General features: G+C 40.4%; 1 protein-coding gene across 4 annotated transcripts in view; it reads left to right on the plus strand.

Moving 5' to 3' along the window:
* Window positions 1–19795, plus strand: part of PRKD3 (protein kinase D3) — a 55242-nt gene extending 35447 nt beyond the window's left edge. For all 4 annotated transcript variants that reach the window (XM_068156045.1, XM_068156055.1, XM_068156075.1 and 1 more), the window contains 10 exons: window positions 597–674; window positions 2275–2551; window positions 5104–5156; window positions 5537–5609; window positions 10672–10778; window positions 11274–11435; window positions 12468–12566; window positions 13832–14099; window positions 15728–15813; window positions 16718–19795. In XM_068156045.1, coding sequence (XP_068012146.1) covers window positions 597–674; window positions 2275–2551; window positions 5104–5156; window positions 5537–5609; window positions 10672–10778; window positions 11274–11435; window positions 12468–12566; window positions 13832–14099; window positions 15728–15813; window positions 16718–16891 — 1377 coding nt within the window. In that variant the 3' untranslated portion in view covers window positions 16892–19795. The remainder of the gene's footprint in view (window positions 1–596; window positions 675–2274; window positions 2552–5103; window positions 5157–5536; window positions 5610–10671; window positions 10779–11273; window positions 11436–12467; window positions 12567–13831; window positions 14100–15727; window positions 15814–16717) is intronic.
* The last annotated feature ends 24 nt before the right edge of the window (window positions 19796–19819 follow it).

Here is a 19819-nt window from a genome sequence, read left to right on the forward strand (position 1 = left end):
ACAAGGCGGTTTATACAGATTGTTTGTACTACTACTTGGTGGAGAAGATAATTCTCATTCGTGGAGACTTCCAGAAAATGGCTATTTATTCTGTCTTGATTTTTTTAGTTTTTGGCTATGATATTTGGTCCATTTGAATCTCATGATCTGTCTTTCTTGCCACCGTGTGCTTTTGACCTCCTAAAATTCTGTATTGACAATAAAATTAAGGACTTAACGCCTGCTCAGTCCTTGAACCCTTGTGGTGTTGGTGTTAGGATACAGAGGGAGGGAGCTCGACTCCCACAATTGTTCCTAAATTTAAATCAGGTTTTGAGAGCATGTTTTTCCTGTACAAGATAACTACTGTTGCCCCTACTATTACTGTAAGGTAAGTAATATATTTTTTTCTGGTTTGTGTAAATAATTTTTGAGCCTTGTCATGAGTTTAAAAAAGCAGTTTATTCCCACAGTGTATTTTTTTATGTATCTAGCCCAAGATGCAACTGTAAATTAATATTAATTGATTATTTAATGTAGTTTCCATTTAAATAATTGGGTAACTAGAGCCATACCAGGTACTTATTCCTTATGTTCTTGTACTCTGCATTTTTTAGAGAAAAAGACATTACTGGAGACTGGACAGCAAATGCCTCACACTATTTCAAAATGAATCTGGAACAAAATATTACAAGGTAATTAATGATGATTAATAATTATGGTGCACTTAATTTACTCAGTGTTATTACAATTTCCCATTTCCCCATCTTCTAAAATCAAAACTGTGTCCAAGTTAATTAGTTGGCCAAACTTTATAAATGAGAAAGGCCAAGACTAACTCTGTGAAGTCGTTTGCAGCACCTGTCCTAATCCCCTTGAGTATGTCTCCTTAACATTTTACATATACTGTTCTCCTCAATTGCCTAGCATAATAAGCTCTCTTCCCAGTTACCAAAGAATTTGTTTGGCTGCCAGTGTAATGAAAGTTAAGATTTTTGCATTTGATAAGTAGTGACTGAAAGATTGTGTGCTTGTGTATTTCATTTTGAGGTTCCGGAAACTAAATTCTTCCCAACTGTACAACTGAAATCAGGCAAGATTTAGACAAAAATTTACTCTGCAGCATGGCATTATATAAATGAAGCCTAGCAATAAATTTAGTATGTTGTTAATATAGTAATGTGTTCAGTGGTGCAATATTCAGAAAACATGTTTGACTGTATAAACAGGATTTTTTTCCTTTTTTGTCTTACAACTTTAGGTGGGGGTCCAAATCTTGCAGCTTCTTCCTTTATAACATCTCTAAGATCAAGCCTTTTGTCTGTACACCCAGCTAAACTTGCCCAGATCCTTTTCATCCCTATCTTGACCAGTGCAGTCTCTTCTCAGACCTCTCTGATACTTGTATTGCCCTGTGCATTCAAAACACAGCTGGTAAAATACGTTCCTTGCTTGTTGCTCTGTTGCATCACTGCTTTCAGTCCTTTGACTTGCCCCTTTGCACTGCTTTCTTTTACTGCTTAAATCTCAGGTTATTTGTCTTTGCTGTTAGACCATTCACTTTTTTTGCCTTTACATTTATTTGCTCTTCATCAGCTGCTGTCTCTTATCCCTATAATTCCCACCTGGTGTTCATGTGCTTGTTTACTGCTCTTGCAAGCAATGTGCACCTGTTTACCTTCCCATGTATGCGGAATTCCTCCAGCTAGTGCAAACTTGAAGCCATTTCCTTCCTTCAGATCTGTACTCTAGTACTGCTTGTTACCATGATCTTAAACTGACAAGGCAGAGGAGTCAGTAGAAATTGTTAATATCTGTATAAAAGAGAATCTTTACCTAAACCAATTCAGATATGTGAAGCAGTGCTTGTTGACTAGCTTATATAATCACTTCTCTTCTTAATGTTGTCTTGTTTCACCTTTTTCCCCTGTCATGTTCTTCTCTAGCTGAGTTGTACAGGCTACAGTGGAAAAAGGTCATTCTGTAGTTGTGCATTATTTGTATGCGGTGGGAGCATGTCTCATGCAGTTTTCTGAGTAGAAAGTAGTAGTTTATACAGAAAGACCTGTATGTAGAAAGTCTGGAAGCCTCTCTAGGCTTGTACAGAGGAATTCAGGAGACTGAGTTGGCAATAGTCATGCACAGTTTGATATTAGTCATGAAGCTTGGTGTTTTGGCATTTTGACATCTTTTGCTTTGATTTCTTTGCAAATGCATTAAGTTTTTGAATATCAATATGTTAAAGTGTTGTGTGTGTGTGTTATTTTTTAAAAAATCTTTAATATTTTTCTTCAGGAGATTCCACTTTCAGAAATTCTCCAGGTGACTCAGCCTCGAGATTTTTCAAATGTGGTGCAGGGCAGCAACCCGTACTGTTTTGAGATCATCACTGACACCATGGTGTACTTTGTTGGCGAAAACAATGGCAGCAGTCATCACAGTCCTGTTCTTGCTGCCACCGGAGTTGGACTTGACGTAGCTCAGGGCTGGGAGAAAGCCATTCGTCAGGCTTTGATGCCAGTCACTCCTCAAGCTAGCGTTTGCACTGCTGCAGGACAAGGAAAAGATCACAGTAAGCAGGCAGACAAGGCACTATTACTCATACTCTGAAGCTGCTAATGGTAGAGCCTTCTTTCAGAAAAGGGTTTGTTTTAAGTGGAGGATTGTCTGTCTATTCTCTGCTGAATTGGATACATAATTTTTCACAAGTCTCTGAAAAAATGATGCTCAGGTTTGTGGAGGGTGGGCAAATCCTTTGATCTATGGTAGCAGGAAGTAGTTAAGAATCAGGTTTACAGTGTGAATGTATGTTGCAGAGCCTTATTGTAGGAGCTTGATTGAGTTAAGAACTCACACACAGTTGCTGGATATGAAAAGACCCCCATAGTTGAGATACTCCTAATATACTTTAAATATATTCATATTATATACTCCAAAATAACTAAATTTGGTTGCTTTTTGATGTTATCCCCTATATATTTTTTTAAAAAAGTCTGTGATATGTCAGTAGCTTAAAAAAAAGGGAGTCAGTGATGCATTGTAAATGCTTCCAGTGACAGAAGGATCTTCTGCTGAGCCTTGGGTAGTAATAGAAAGTACCCTGTGCTACTTTTTATGCACCTGCCTTCCCTTTCTCTGGCATAGGATCATATTTATTACAGATGCTCCACCAATCTATGTGTTGTGTTCCTTCTTTTGAGACATCTCTCTATTTCTTCCAATGATGGCAATTCACATTCTGTACTGAGACTTCGGATTTCATCCCTTAGTTTTCTTTCTTCTTGCATCTATTCCTTAAACTTTTCCTAGTGATTCCCGCCGCCCTGCCCAGGAGATTCTGAGTTTAGTTTCTCTGTCTCTGATACCTGGCTACTCTGCATCAGCAGCAGTTAAGAATATGTAGATGCTAGTCTTAAGTAAAGGCACTTTCTGAAAATGCAACCATGGTCTGGAATGGTGAAATATGAAAGGCCAGTACTGGTATTTGTATTCCATTGCACTGAAGAAGCTTATTTCACGGTGCCTCATAACTGGTCTTGTACATATAGAACTTGCTGCTTTCAATGCAGAATTCTTAGTTCCAAATGTGTATTTACACTAAAACTCTTTGTTTTCTGGAACCTGAGGCTTGCTGTTGGTGAGTGACTTGTGAAGACAGCTGCTTTCCCCAAAATAACTATTTTCTTTACATATATAAATAATAACATTTTTATATTAAAACTTGGAAGTGGTTGGGAACAGAACTGCAGGGGTAGATACAGAGTATTTTAGCACATTTGGGATTGTAGAAGTATAAGAGACTACCTGGAGTTGTGGAGCCCACAAAATGTCGATTCATCCCTCATCTTCTTACATATTGTGAGCTATGAAATGTATCCCAAGAGCCTTTAAGAAATTTAGTTAAAAAACCAAATTCCTTGTTTCAACCTTGCTGCAGCTTGTTTTGACCGTAGTAACTTTTTGCCTGCCTTCTTTCTTGGTTTCCCTTGTGTCCTGTTCTAGTTCAGACTTGAACATAATCTGTAGACACAGGCAAGGCTGTATTTCCAGTTCGTATTTTATATGTAGTATTCAGTGTCCTTGAGAAACAGTATTTATTGCTATCTTAAGTCTGAAAATTCTTTCTTTGAGATAAAGCACAGGTGGCAAAAACCATTTATGGATATTTTGTCCTTTGAAATTTTGTTGTTTATAGCTTAAGGCTCTTAGGGTCTTAAAGGTTCTACTCAAAGTAAATCTATAGTATGTTTTCTGTCTGCCTTGTAGGTGAGTTGTTGTGGGGTTCTGGTTTTTTGGAGGGATTTTTTTTGTTTGTTTGAAAGTTAACAAATGATTAGTGTCTGTTTGTCTGAGATGCCTCATCTCTGTCTTGGAAGTCAAAGGAAAAGGTTTTTTTTATGCCTCTTTGGTGTATCTCTTCTTGTCTGTGCATCATACTCTTACTCCTGTAATGAAAGCTGCTGCTGCAGGCTGTATCTTCATCTGGTGCATTTACTTGCAAATTGAACTTCCTAGATGTGCTCTTTTATTTTAAACGTTGATATGCTACTGTAGATCATTCATGAAACAAAGAATTAAATATTTTTTATATATATATATCTATATATCTATTTTAGAGGTTTTATCGTTTGTTTTAATTATCAGGTCTTATATTACTTGCTTTACTTGAAATATTACCCTTTTTTTAGGCATTAATTTTGCATATTGTGATGCAACAGAAAATTAGTAAACACATTAATTTGATTGCAAAGGATCTACATTATGATCTTCCCTGTGCTTTTCTATATTGCTACCAGAAATTCCTAGTAGATTAACGAACTCTGGTACAATTGCCACTTTACTTTTAGTTCTCCAGCTCTGTACTGTGTACACATTCTTACTATTCTGCTATTTTTGTGATCAGTGACATGACAAAGATAGATAAATAATCCCAGCAAAACTCCCAGGGCTGTTTATCTAATCAATCTGTGAAATCTGAGTTCCAGGGTATGTTTCTGCAAAACATCAATAAAATCATTTCACCATGACTGGATTAGAATTCAGCAAGGGGTTTTGTTTTTTCTTTTTACTAGAAAAAGACTGCCGTTTCTATTCACTTACTTAGTTAAATCTTCTTTATTGCAGAAGAGTTATCCCTGAGCATCTCTGTTTCAAACTCTCAGGTCCAGGAGAATGTGGTGAGTCATGTGCATTGTACAATAATAGTATTTACTTGCTTGGGTATTACAATGTAATGGGTAGCAGCAGTGTCTGGATGAGACAGCAACGCCCAGGGTATTGTGGCCAAAGAAGTGAGTGTTACATACAGGAAGGAATCTGCTTACCTGGCACAGCTGTTAGTTTTTATGAATGTGTGCCCCTGCTTGCAGTGCAGCTAAGTGGATCCTCTCTGGGAAAAGTTTGCTGTATTTTTCCACTCCATTCAGGGTAATGATGGTAGCCTTTACAGAGCTTGATTAATGCCAAATGTAAATACAGTTTAACCAGTACTAACTAATATGCTCATGAATGTTTTGATTAGTCCTGATATTTGTGATTTCTTCTTTTCATACTATAGGATATCAGCTCTGTGTACCAAATATTTGCTGATGAAGTGCTGGGTTCTGGTCAGTTTGGTATCGTATATGGAGGTAAATTACATAAGATTTCATTATACATTTATTAATGTAGGACATTTGGCTGCTTGATAGGATTAGCCATTTCATAATTACTTAGCTGTATCTAGGATGTCTAGGTGAAGTTTATCTTGTAAAAGTGTTATTTGGATTATTTTAGTCTTTTTATTTGCAGTTTCCTGCACAGTATTCCTTAGAAATTTTTTTATATGGAGTTTTGCATTGGCATAAAAATGGGTTCAGAATATGCATTGCATTTTGACCACAGATGAAAACAAAACAGCTGCAAGCTTCAATGATTTGAATATATTTTTAAATTGCAAATTCTATCACTGTTGTCTGTTATCATTATACCAGTTTTTGATGATATCTGAGAGATGTAGCCAAAAGCAGATTAGGAAAATACAGTTTGTGGTTTGACAGTATTTATGCAAACGTTCTATTGGCATATTTTATGCACACAATTTTACTACAAATTTCAGCAGGATAAAGTGGAGGGAGAAGCTCATGTCAGGAGGTCTCAGTTTTAGATTTCAAATGTAGTTTTGTCACTTTAGTTTGAAACCTCACTTGCAACATACAGCTTGTAGTATATAATTGGAACTGAAACTGGCAAAGGAAGTAAAAGAGAACAAGAAAGGCTTCTTCAAATATATCAGTAGGAAAAGGAAGAGTAGGGAAGGTGTGGGGCCACTACTGAATGATCAGGCAGCCCTAGTAGCTGAGGATGCAGGGAAGGCAGAGTTCCTGAACGCCTTCTTTGCTTCAGCCTTTACACCTAAGGCTGAACTGCCCCATACACTCCAGACCCTGGATGAAAGAGAGGAAGCCTGGAGGAAGGCATGCTCCCCACTGGTCATTGAAGACTGTGTTAAGGATCAGTTACACAAATTGAATGTTCACAAGTCCATGGGTCCTGATGAGATGTACCCAACAGTGCTGAGAGAGCTGGCTATTGCTCTGCTACTCTCCATCATTTTTGCCAAGTCGTGGCAGACAGGAGAGGTGCCTGAGGACTGGAGGAGAGCCAATGTCACTCCAGTCTTCAAAAGGAAAGAAAGAGATTCCTGGGAACTACAGACCAGTCAGCCTCACCTCCATCCCTGGAAAAGTGATGGAGTGACACCTTCTGGAGAGCATCTCAAGGTACTTGGGAGAGAAGGTTATCAGGAGTAGTCAACATGGATTCACCAAGGGGAAATCCTTCTTGACTAACCTGATAGCATTCTATGATGCCATAACTGAATGGGTAGATTCAGGGAGAGCAGTGGATGACCTTGACCTTAGCAAGGCCTTTGACACCATCTCCCATGACATCCTAGTGAGCAAACTCAGGAAGTGTTGGATGGAAGAGCAGACAGGTGGATTAGGAACTAGATAGAGTTCAAAGAGTGGTGATCAATGGTGCTAAGTCCAGCTGGAGAGCTGTGACTAGTGGAGTCCACCAGAGATGAGTATTGCGACCAGTGCTGTTCAACATCTTCATCAATGACACTGATGAGGGAACAGAGTGTCTGCTCAGCAAGTTTGCTGGTGACACCAAACTGTGAGGCTTGGCTGATACATCTGAAGGCTGTGTGGCCATCCAATGACACTTGAACAGACTGGAGAGCTGGGCAGAGAGAAACCAAATGAGGATCAACCAGGACAAGTGCAGAGTCCTGCACCTGGGGAGGAATAATAAACTGCACCAGTACAGCTTGGGAGGTGATCTGCTGGAGAGCAGCTCTGTGGAGAGGGACCTGGGAGTCCTGGTGGATAACAAGTTACCCATGGGACAGCAATGTGCCCTGGTGGCCAAGAAGGCTAATGGGATACTGGGGTGTATTAAGAGTGTGTCCAGCAAATCGAGGGAGGTTCTTCTCCCCCTCTACTCTGCCCTGGTGAGACCTCATCTTGAGTACTGTGTTCAGTTTTGGGCTCCCCAGTTTAAGAGGGACAGGGATCGGCTGGAGAGGGTCCAGCAGAGGGAAACAAGGATGATTAGGGGACTGGAGCACATGTCTTATGAGGACAGGCTGAGGGACCTGGGGCTTTTTAGCCTGGAGAAGAGAAGACTGAGAGAGGATTTAATAAATGTTTATAAGTATCTGAGGGCTAGGTGTCAGGAGGGAGGGGACAGGCTCTTCTCACTTGCTCCCTGTGATAGGACAAGGAGCAATGGATGTAAGCTGCAGCACAGAAGGTTCCACCTCAGCACCAGGGGGAAACTTCTTTACTGTAAGGGTCCCAGATCACTGGAACAGGCTCCCCAGAGAGGTTGTGGAGTCTCCTCTTCTGGAGACTTTCAAGGCTCATCTGGATGCATTCCTCTGTGACCTGAGCTAGATTGTGTGGTCTTCCTCTGGCAGGGGGGTTGGACTTGATGATCTTTTTGGGTCCCTTCCAACCCCTGACATCTTGTGATCCTATTTTCCTGTGATAATCATAAAGAGAAATACTAGAAATGCATTATATGGCCTGTTTCTAATTTATCCTTTTTTTTTAGTTCTTTATTTTAAAATGTTTGGGGGTTTTTGTTCCCATGTGTTACATTTCAAATGTTGAGGAAAACCACAGACCGTAAATCTGGAGAGAGAGAAAAAAAGGGATAATTAATGATTTAAAAGTCATGCCCTTTCTGTAATGTTGTCTTTCTAGCCAGGAAGTATTGTGTCTATGACTTCCTTCTGTGCCAATTATGTAGTTAAATACTAATCTCTATTATTTCTGAACTGCTTGATGGAAATGCAATTTGTTGGTCTGTTTTGATGTCTCTCTTGAGAGACCTCTCCCCCTCCCACCCCCTGCCCTTTGGAAAGCATACTGTGAATCAAAGTGGGCCTCCTCTTTCATGAACTAAAATACAGACAATGTTTTCATGTTTTGATTTTATTTCTGATTGGTTATGTTTTACTCAGGAAAGGGAATTTTCAGGCTGCTTTTCTGTTAATGTTTCTTCATGTTCAGTTTTAAGCTCCAGTGCAGTGAAGTGTTTTATTAGTTTGGTGGTTTTGCTTTATGTTCTCTTTTAACTTAGCCACAGTATCACAGTATCACTTAGGTTGGAAAGGACCTCGAGGATCATCGAGTCCAACCTATCAACACAGACCCCATGACTAGACCATGGCACCAAGTGCCACGTCCAATCTCCCCTTGAACGCCTCCAGGGTCGATGACTCAACCACCTCCCTGGGCAACCGGTTCCAATGCCGAATGACTCGCTCGGTGAAGAATTTCCTCCTCACCTCGAGTCTGAACCTCCCCTGGCGCAGCTTGAGACTGTGTCCCCTTGTTCTGGTGCTGGTTGCCTGGGAGAAGAGGCCAACCCCCTCCTGGCTACAACCACCTTTCAGGTAGTTGTAGAGGGCAATGAGGTCACCCCTGAGCCTCCTCTTCTCCAGGCTAAACAATCCCAGCTCCCTCAGCCTCTCCTCATAGGGCTTGTGTTCAAGGCCTCTCACCAGCCTTTGGTATCTGATCAGTGTTTACTTCATTATTGATCACATTTCTGCTACATTTCAGTATAATTTGGTGTCCAGTGTAACCAGAATAATTTTCCCTGAATCTAAGATTTCATTTAAACTATAGCTGGATGCTGTGCTTGCTGATACTTTTTCTAAAAATAACTGATTGGTAGAGACAAAATAACAAAACTCCTCAGATCTTTTTTGAGATTTCAGGATTTATTCTGTTGCCTGTGACAGTCCATTATACACTGCATGCTTTCCTTAGGATTACTGAAGTCTTTCTAAAGTTTATTTTTTGCTATCTAGATAGTTGTTCTATTTTGTAATCTTGTAAAGCCCTGTGTGGATCTTGAGTGTTCTCTCCATTAACTACCCTGCTTTATCTAGTGGAGATAAGCCTGGTTTTGACCCTTTATTGATGATGATGTTTAAGGCAGGTGCATTAATTGCTTGGTACACCAGCCTTTGGAGAAGTCCCTATGCCCTTGCCTAAGCCTTGGCCACCAGTACTGACTGCGGAGCAGCAGGTGAGCCCTGGCTGAGTGGTTAGTGAGGCATAGTTTGCCTCTGTAGCAGTGTCAGTAGAGTCCTCTTGTGCCACTTGCACTGTAGCTGTGTGTGTTGTCTCTTTTCCTAGAATGGCTTCCAAAAACCTTCACTGATAATGACATTTTTCTTTGGTGGAGCCTAATTGTTCTGTACTAGTTTAGTATTAAATGTCTTAGAGTATCAAGGTCTTGCAGTGTGTTTTCTCATTAACCTCTCTAATGTGAATGTGGTATCCCAAGCTTACAGCCCTGGACTTAAGGCATGCAGACTTCGATCACTTCAGGGATCTGCTGGGGAAAGTATTGTGGGACAAAGCCTTACAGGGGACAGGGAACCAGGACAGCTGGTCAATGTTCAAGGATCACCTTCTCTGTGCCCAGGAGCAAAGAATACCCACAAAGAGGAAAGCAGGAAAGAATGCTAGGAGGTGCCTTCCAACCCTAACAATTCTGTGATTCTAGGTCAGTTTAGCAGTTGTGGAGAAGCACTGTAAGCATTTGCAGTTACTCACTTTGCCCTTGAAACATTTTGTGTACTGCAGAATGCTTCTTAGGTAGCTAGTGGAGGTTGCAGCAAGGAAGAGTATTTGGTGCTATCAGCACAGGTTTTTTTCTTACCATAGCATTTAGAGCTTTTAAATCACAACAGACTACCCCTGTGTATTCTTCATAGTTCATAATTGCTCTCACGTTCTTGTAGAGTATTAGCTATGTAATTTCCCACGTGTGTGGAGCCTATGAAAGTATGAAACCACTGAAAAGACTTGTAGATCTCTCTTCTTATTAGTCTTGAATGCTTTTGTTGTTGCTTTTATAGAGAAGAGAGGGAATATTTCACACGTAAACTTGCACTTGCAAAGACTTCGCCTAATGCATCCAGTGCCACTGTGCATACCTGACAGCAGAGTAGCAACTAGTTTAAATGGATCTACAGCACTGCTGATCACTTCATTACTCAGATACAAGCTGCAATTTAAGATACAAACACAGTAATACTTGTACAGAATGTACTTGTTTTGTAGCTGTGAATTGCCTCTACCTCTTGGTGACTGACATGGACTTTTTATTGCATTTTTTTAGGAAAGCACAGGAAGACTGGAAGAGATGTGGCTATCAAAGTCATTGACAAGATGAGGTTTCCAACTAAACAGGAAAGTCAGCTTCGTAATGAAGTAGCCATTCTCCAGGTACAAAAGTGCTTTTTAGATCACATTGGAGTTTTGTCTCAAGCCATTAATGAGGTTTTGTGGTGTAAGTGTTCTGAACTGAATTATAAATCTGCATCTGTCATCTGAGTCTTTTTGCAAGAGAATCTTAGAAGGGCAGGAATTCCTGAATAGCTGGTAGAGTTTGTAACTTGGGGATAGTATCTACTCCCTATAGTGGACCCACATATACTTTGGCTTTGTGTTTTGCCCCTCCTGTAGGTGGAAACTATCGGTTTTAGCTGTCTCCTGCTACTGTCTTCTCAATCTGAGTGTTATTCTTGCGTGTTTTGTACTCAAACTACTGAGTATGCCAACTTCAGTTGCTATGGATGATTTGTGTTGAAACAAGTTAGTTTTGTAGTTTTTCTCTCTAACCCTCCGCTTAACTGCCTTTTGGTTTGTAGTGTTTCCATGTAACTCAGCATATGTAATGCTGGTTTATTTTAGTGATGTACCTATACTACTTCTTTTTAGAATTTGCACCACCCTGGGATTGTGAACCTGGAATGTATGTTTGAAACCCCAGAACGAGTCTTTGTTGTGATGGAAAAGCTGCATGGGGATATGCTAGAGATGATTCTTTCCAGTGAGAAAAGTCGACTTCCAGAACGAATAACTAAGTTCATGGTCACTCAGGTTAGCAATCAGTCTCTCTGCCTTGAGATGAAAGGATAGATTTGTCTTTTGTATTTATGTGAAAATGGAGTTTGAAGAAGTGATTTTCTGTGTTATTTGAAAGAGACAGTGTGGAGGGCTACACATATAATGAAAATTGAATCACAGAATCACCAAGGTTGGAAGAGACCTCAAAGGTCATCAAGTCCAACCTGTCACCACAGACCTCATGACTAAACCATGGCACCAAGTGCCACATCCAATCCCCTCTTGAACACCTCCAGGGATGGTGACTCCACCACTTCCCGGGGCAGCACATTCCAATGACGAACGACTCGCTTGGTGAAGAACTTTCTCCTCACCTCGAGTCTAAACTTCCCCTGGCGCAGCTTGAGACTGTGTCCTCTTGTTCTGGTGCTGGTTACCAACCTCTTCCTGGCTACAACCACCCTTCAGGGAGTTGTAGAGGGCAATAAGGTCTCCCCTGAGCCTTCCCTTCTCCAGGCTAAACAATCCCAGCTCCCTCAGCTGCTCTTCATAGGGCTTGTGCTCAAGGCCTCTCACCAACCTTGTTGCCCTTCTCTGGACACGTTCAAGAGTCTCGATGTCCTTCTTAAACTGAGGGGCCCAGAACTGGACACAGTACTCAAGGTGTGGACTAACCATGCAGAGTACAGGGGCACAATGACTTCCCTGCTCCTGCTGGCCACACTATTCTTGATGCATGCCATCTATGGAAAGAATTTTAAATGTTAATTATGTTAATTTTTTTTTGCTGCTGTTTCCTTAGACAGAACATTGTGGTCATCCAAAGATGTATGTCAAAATAGAAAATAGTAAGCATTCAGAAAGACAGAGTGGCAGAAAATGGGAGTTAAAAAAAAATAAACAAAGGAAAGAAAAAATGGAAGTATTCCTTGTAAAGTATATGTGGGGTTATTATTCTTGAAGGCTATGTTGATACAAATCATTGTATTGGTTAGCATCTATGACTTTTGACATTTCTGATCCTCTTGAATAGTCCTGAAAAATGTTATTTTGTTTTTTTTGTAGATACTTGTTGCTTTGAGGAATTTGCACTTCAAGAATATTGTGCACTGTGATTTAAAACCAGAAAATGTACTACTAGCATCAGCAGAGCCATTCCCTCAAGTGAGTGAACATAAAAAATACTTATGAGCACTTTTCATTTTTTTTTTTCCTTCTTCTTCCAGCTCCTAGCCTAGCTTTATGCTCAGTGATCTGTTTCAGTATCTCTCCTCTCAGCCATGGCCCATCTCAGCAATGCTGTGCACCCGTATTCTTTCCTTTTATGAGCCTGAGAAGTGTAACTACAGCTAGCACTTAGCAAAGGGTTGTGTAGACTACATCTATTCTTAAGCTTGTGAACAGTGCTTGGAGATTTGTAATTTGGATTAGTGATAATATTCCAGCAGAGCAGGCACAGGACAAGAAACTTGAAGACCAGTCCCCGTTTTTGTTTCAGTGCTGTTAGACCCTGGAAAACAATTTCTGTGTTGTACATCTTCTCCTCTTCAGTCTTACTTGTGTTGCTTAGAAGATACTGTGAAAAGGGATTGCTGCATTTGTCACTGATATTGCTCAGGGATCTCCATCATTGGTGTCATGTAAGAGAAATGTTGTTCAGCAGTACTAGTATCAAGGTACCGTCAACACTTACCCCGTCAGCTACTACCTTAGATACCTTGGATAGCATGGATTTTGTGGAGGATATATAGAAATTCAAAGCTCCTGGGCAACATCAGTGACATTAATGCAAAGTGGTGTGGACTTTTGGGAGGGATTTAAAAAGATCCAGATCAGGTGCCTGGTGTGTTCAAATTAAGGAACCATCCCAGAACCACTAAGATTTGAACATCACTGCAGGCACTGGCTGTTCCTGCTTTTTTTATGTGGAGGGTTATTTGACTGTTCTATCCAGAGCTGGCTGGCTGAGAGTTCTAACTAAAACTTGGTTTGATTTCTGTGTAGCTGAATCTTCAGATTCAAGGATATGATTAAGAGGAATGTGATCTGGCTGGGATTTATGCACTTTTAAAATACCAGTTCTGTGCCTTCAGAGGGTGCAGATTTGCTTTTGAAAGTAACCTAAGTTTGCAATCAAATCTTTTGTCCATATTTGCACACTTGTGGCTGTGTACTATAGAGACTGCCTCAGACACCTGAGTCTGTGCAAGGCCAGTCGAGGTCTCAGCCTAAAGCGTGGTTGTTCTGCAGACCAAAAAACCAGCAACCTAAACCATTGACTGGATTACCTGATGCTTTGTTCCCGTTTTAGTGCATGCAATGTTTGAATGATGGCGGAAAGGGTATCGAGTACCAATCTGGTCTTGGGTGGTAGCATGCTTTGGAGATCAAGCAGAGATTTCTTGGTTTAAAATACATTTCTTTTGTAGGTGAAGCTGTGTGATTTTGGCTTTGCACGTATCATTGGTGAAAAATCTTTCAGGCGCTCTGTGGTGGGCACACCTGCTTATCTTGCCCCTGAAGTGCTCAGGAGTAAAGGTTACAACCGCTCTCTAGACATGTGGTCAGTAGGGGTTATTGTCTACGTGAGCCTTAGTGGTACGTTTCCTTTTAACGAAGACGAGGACATAAATGATCAGATTCAAAATGCAGCCTTTATGTACCCACCAAATCCTTGGAAGGAAATTTCTAGTGAAGGTAAAAAAAAAAATACATATTTTCCCTATTAGAATGTCTTTGTATGTGGATAACGTATTCAAATGCTTAAAGCTCAAGGTTCGTTCAGATACGAGTGTGAGAATTACTGATAGTTTAAGTTTAGTAGGCTATGACAAAATGGATAAATAAAAGCTGGCATATCTTTGGGAAAGATAAATTGCCAAATACAGTGTTGTAAATAATTCTCAGGGGTGGAGGAACCAATAGATCTGGCAAGAAAAATTAACTGCATGCACATTTAGTGGGATAACCTGAAACCTTGAAAGATTCCCAAGAAAAAGTTAAATCAAGTGTATTTGCTGAATGCTGATCTCAAAACGTGCGTGATGTAAACTATAATTACAAGAACAATTCAGAGGTGAATTTGAAACTTTAGTTTTGTACACTAGCAAGTGAAACAAAACCTGGATCTAAATGTCAGGTATGAGCAACCTAGAAGTTTACAAGGTTGGTCTCTAGGGCTCTCCAATGCCAGCTTTGCTATTAGTATCATTCATATGATTGACACACAGGTAGACGTATACAAAATATACACTAGTGGAAGACCCTGCATAATCTTGGAACACAGGATTATGATGGAGTAATTTTGATGCTTCTGAAAGTCACTGAAATCAGGAGGGAAAAAGATTAATGAACAACTTAGTAAAGCTTTTAGTGTTTCCATTAAAGGTTGGCTGGGAGCTTACCCTGTAGCTATTTTGGAGCCTCATTTAACATCAGCAAAGTTAAATATAAAATTCAAGAGCTTGATTAAGAGTTCAGTAGGATATATATCACAGTATCACCAAGGTTGGAAGAGACCTCAAAGATCATCAAGTCCAACCTGTCACCACAGACCTCATGGCACCAAGTGCCATGTCCAGTCTCCTCTTGAACACCTCAAGGGACGGTGACTCCACCACCTCCCTGGGCAGCCCATTCCAATGACTAATGACTCGCTCGGTGAAGAACTTTCTCCTCACCTTGAGCCTAAACTTCCCCTGGTGCAGCTTGAGACTGTGTCCCCTTGTCCTGGTGCTGGTTGCCCAGGAGAAGAGACCAACCCCTTCCTGGCTACAACCACCTTTCAGGTAGTTGTAGACAGCAATGAGGTCACCCCTGAGCCTCCTCTTCTCCAGGCTAAACAATCCCAGCTCCCTCAGCCTCTCCTCATAGGGCTTGTGCTCAAGGCCTCTCACCAACCTTGTTGCCCTTCTCTGGATATGTTCAAGTGTCTTGATGTTTTTCTTAAACTGAGGGGCCCAGAACTGGACACAGTACTCAAGGTGTGGACTAACCAATGCAGAGTACAGGGGCACAATGACTTCCGTGCTCCTGCTGGCCACACTATTCCTAATGCAGGCCAGGATGCCATTGGCCTTCTTGGCCACCTGGGCACGCTGCTGGCTCATGTTTAGGCAGCTGTCAATCAGCACCCCCAGGTCCCTCTCTGCCTGGCCGCTCTCCAGCCACTCTGACCCCAGCCTGTAGCTCTGCATGGGGTTGTTGTGGTCAAAGTGCAGCACCCGGCACTTAGACATAGACACGTGCATTTATTAAGAAATCACTTTCACTGTAGCATGTGATAGAGATTATTAGAATGTAATACAATTTTTGTTCTTTGTCAGCCATTGATTTGATAAACAATTTGCTTCAAGTGAAGATGAGAAAACGTTTCAGTGTTGACAAATCCCTTAGTCACCCATGGTTACAGGTAAACCCATCTGCCTATTTCACTGCTTTATAATGGATGAATATATATATTTTAAAATTTAATTAATTCAGAGGCTTGTTAAAATTATTAGAACTTAAAACTATTAAAGTCTGTTAACAAGGATTCATGGAAGGCTCAGGTATGTCTGTTTTTAGCTCTGTGTTTCATGTGCTCTGGGATTCTGCTTATCTGTTGATGGCTGCTTCTCTCAAGGAAAATTTTGTCTTACTGTCTCTCAATTCTTACTTTGTGTCTGACATCAACACAGAATAATTCTGGCACCTCTCCTGAATGCAGGCAGTGATGAGTGCCACTGAAGTCAGTAGAGAGAAACACTGCTCAGTGCAGAAGCAGACACAGAAGGTGGAATGTGCTGTAACTTGTAGATGTTTTAGAACAGAATTGTTTGGAATGGAATTTATCTGCTGCTTTGATGCAAGTGCCTTTCACGTATCTCTGCACAGGAAGAATTTGAAAGACATTAGGGGAAAATTCACCTGAGTATGAACAATATTGGAATGAGTATAATTTCTTACATATATGTACTTTTATAAAAAAGCTACCTTAGTTGTCTTGTTATGGAAAAGTTGTTATGGCTTAGGATACTACAAGTTCAGATACAAGCCTAATTAATTTCTAGCCATTCTTTGTGGACACTCTGTTAGGGTATATGGGGAGGCTGGTGAGTGTGGTTGTGATTTTTGTCTTGTTTTGTTTGTTTGTTTTGTTCTTTTGTTTGTATTGGTCTGTTTTGTGTTTTGTTTGTTTGGTCCCTCCCTCCCCAGATATTGTTGATTATATCTTATGGCTGTTTATATTGAAGTAGAGACAAAGTGCAGAGTTTCTGGGGAACGTAGGGCTGCTGTTTCATTAACTGTTTCCTTAAATCTCTTTTATTCCTTAGGATTACCAGACTTGGCTTGACCTCAGAGAATTTGAAACACGCATTGGAGAACGTTACATTACCCATGAGAGTGATGATGCACGCTGGAAAGAACATGCTTATGAACACAACCTTGAGTACCCCCAGCATTTTATTATGGCTCCTAATCCAGATGACATGGAAGAAGACCCTTGATTTATTCATTATGCTAAGTTACAGCAAAAAATACTCCAGAGAAAAACTGAGGATAAGTTTTGGAACAACTGTTGCTCTTTCTGAAGTGCTATATACATAGTTTGGTGTATGAAGTCCCAGAGGATCCTACATTGACATGAGAATAGACTGTCATCTGACAAGATTTTCTCCATCACTGACCTAAACTATGAGTAGTTACTGGACAGTAAGATGAAGCATTTCACCAAGCTGTGTGGCTACAAAGCCATTGAGGTGTCACGTGTACAGATTGGTTTGTGTGTTTTTCAAGGATTTTTGTTGTTGTTTTGTTTTCATAGACTACACAATAAGAATTTTGTAATGGTTTTCTAATCCCTATTTACTAGACCATAGAGGAATGTTTTCTGTTACTTAGATACATCTCCCATTTCCCAAACTGTGTATGGGGAAAAGAGACTGTAAAAAGAAATCAGTGCAGTGTACCTTGGCTAATAGTAAATTGTGTTGGTTTAAGTTGAACACAGCTTCATCCATGAAGGAATAATTTGCTGCTGTTAAGACAGCTAAATATGCGTGGTTTTGCCCTAACTGGACTTTATCTGAATACTCCAAAAAAAGAAGACCCCACAAATTCCTCTGAAAGTAATGGCTGACAATCTAAAGAAATGACAATCACAGTTATGCTAGTTCTTTGTTTTGTCTGTTAAAACTGAGCAATAAGCCACAACAGTGTGTTGCTGTGCAAGGCTGGCACACTTCATTGATACACACCAAAAGCATTTTGTCTTCAAGCTATACAAGTAATGCACAGAGAGCATACAGGACTTTTGATGTAGCTTATCCTTTCACACAGAAGGATGTGGAAGAACAGGGAAACATATGTGCAGCTTTTCTTATGTTGTTTTATTAGATTTTAATTCTTTTCTACTATGTTTGTAATTTGTTTTAAGGTTCCCTGGACTTTCATCAGAAGTAGTTTGTAGCCTGCTAGCTTGTATCTTAACTTGGCTCAGAACCTAGGAGCAACAGTGGATATCAAATCACCTGTTGCTTCTACCAGGGCAGCTGGACTGTAGGAGAAAGGGCTTTACCTTCTGACCTTAACCTGCAGCCCCTCCCATCCTCTTCACTGTGCTCAGCATTATTATTTCAGCTGAATGAAGAGTCTAAAACTAATTGGAATTAATTTTTTTATGCAGATGTCTCAGTTGAGGGATTCCCACCAGTGTTCTGTGAAATGAGTCCTTCAGACAACAGTGTAACAGTTAATGTCATCGAGATGTTTGAGGCTATGAATGCTAAATGCAAATGAAGGAGTGGGGGGCTTTTTTTTTTTTTTTTTGTGACCTGTTTAAAAAAATGGAAAAGGTGAAATCTTTCCTCATGTGTGGGGTAACAGTATTGTGGTGCCAGGTGCTGAATGGCTCCACTTATGCCTGATGTACCAGGCAGCTTCATGGGAGCTTGCTTTGAAACAGTTTTAAAAATAATGATACGGACTTGAACTGCAAACTCAGCAAGAAGCTTTGGGGTATCTCATTTCTCTCCTACAAAGGTTTTTTTTTCTTTTTTCTTTTTTTCCCCCTGTATGTAGATAACTTTTCCTGGTGTTGTGCTTCAGGTGAGCAGAGGTTTCTCCAAGTTGTTAGGTATCTATGAAATGTTACATGGTTATGTCAGGACAGGCAACTGCTTGGAATGACAGCGACATGGCAGTCAAGTCAGTGGCAGTTGCAGAAGTATGTACCCACAGGCAGGTTTGGCTCTTTACCCCATCTTTCCTTTTCCTATTGCCCTTAGTCTAACTGCCACTGCATTTTGTAGGTGTCTAAATTGCCAAAGGCTGTCTTCCCAGTTAGAAACACCAGACTTCGTTTAACATGTTGGTCCAGCCTGCATGGCCGTTTCCTACAGCCAGCATCAGGCAGAGCATTTCAGCCCTTCCAACCACCAAATGTCCTCTCCCCCAGCACAGGTTTTTCTCGGGTTTGTGCAGGAAACTTGGGTGAACGCACTCTCCACACTGTCAATGGAAAGGAATTGAGAAGGGGTAGAATTTGCCCCTTAACCTTGCCACCTATCAAGGAAGGGTTTCAGGACTGATTCCTCAGAGGAGCACTGGTTTTTATCTTTAGAACCAGGACAGTAACTTCTGAAGCTGGTGTTTACCCAGGCTTGGCAAGGGAGGCAGTGTTTTTTTTTTTCAATTTCCACTGCTCAGGTGATGAAATTTCAGTGAAGCCATTCCTGTCTTCCATCCTAACTCTAATAATGTAGATAGACTGGTTTTAAATTTCTAATTTTATACTTGAGGTTTTTCTGGGTGTTTGTTTCTGTCCTTTTTTTTTTTTTTTCCTTTTAGTTCATGTTTTTTTAGGGAGGAAATAAAGCCAGCCCAATGACTTGAAAAAGCATGACAGGATAGGGAAGGAGGGGACAACAATGAAGATGGCCTGGCTGATATAATTCCCCATGAAATCTGCTCACCTTCACTGTAGTTTATGAGCTATTTATTCTTCAAGTTGTGTTACAAAGTAAATAATGTTGTTAGCAGCTGAAGGAGATTGACCCTATACACAGATTTATGGGGCCAGACAATAGAAGCCACATGCAGCTAACAGTGGAGGAATAAAAAAAATCAGACCTTCATTCAAAGTTAATTTTCTTTGGAGTACTAAAAATAGCTGAATTTTCATTCTCTTTTCTGCTTTTACTGCAGACTTTGACAGCAGATTAGTGTTTGTATCTTTACCCTTGATGAATTAAGTTGCGTTCATTCAAGAAATAGTGCTATGATGATGCTAGAAAAAGCTCATGTAAAATTTATAGCCTGAAAAGGACACTGTCAAGTACTTTTATATTTTTATACATCCCCTTATTTGTAAATATCCTCTGATAAGCTTGAAAATAAAATTTATTTCCCTATCAGACTTGTTCTTTATTCACATC

The sequence above is a fragment of the Melanerpes formicivorus genome, unplaced genomic scaffold (assembly GCF_026170545.1).
Source record: "Melanerpes formicivorus ecotype bairdi unplaced genomic scaffold, bMelFor1.0.p_v2 SCAF_2, whole genome shotgun sequence".
Taxonomy (NCBI): Eukaryota; Metazoa; Chordata; class Aves; order Piciformes; family Picidae; genus Melanerpes; species Melanerpes formicivorus.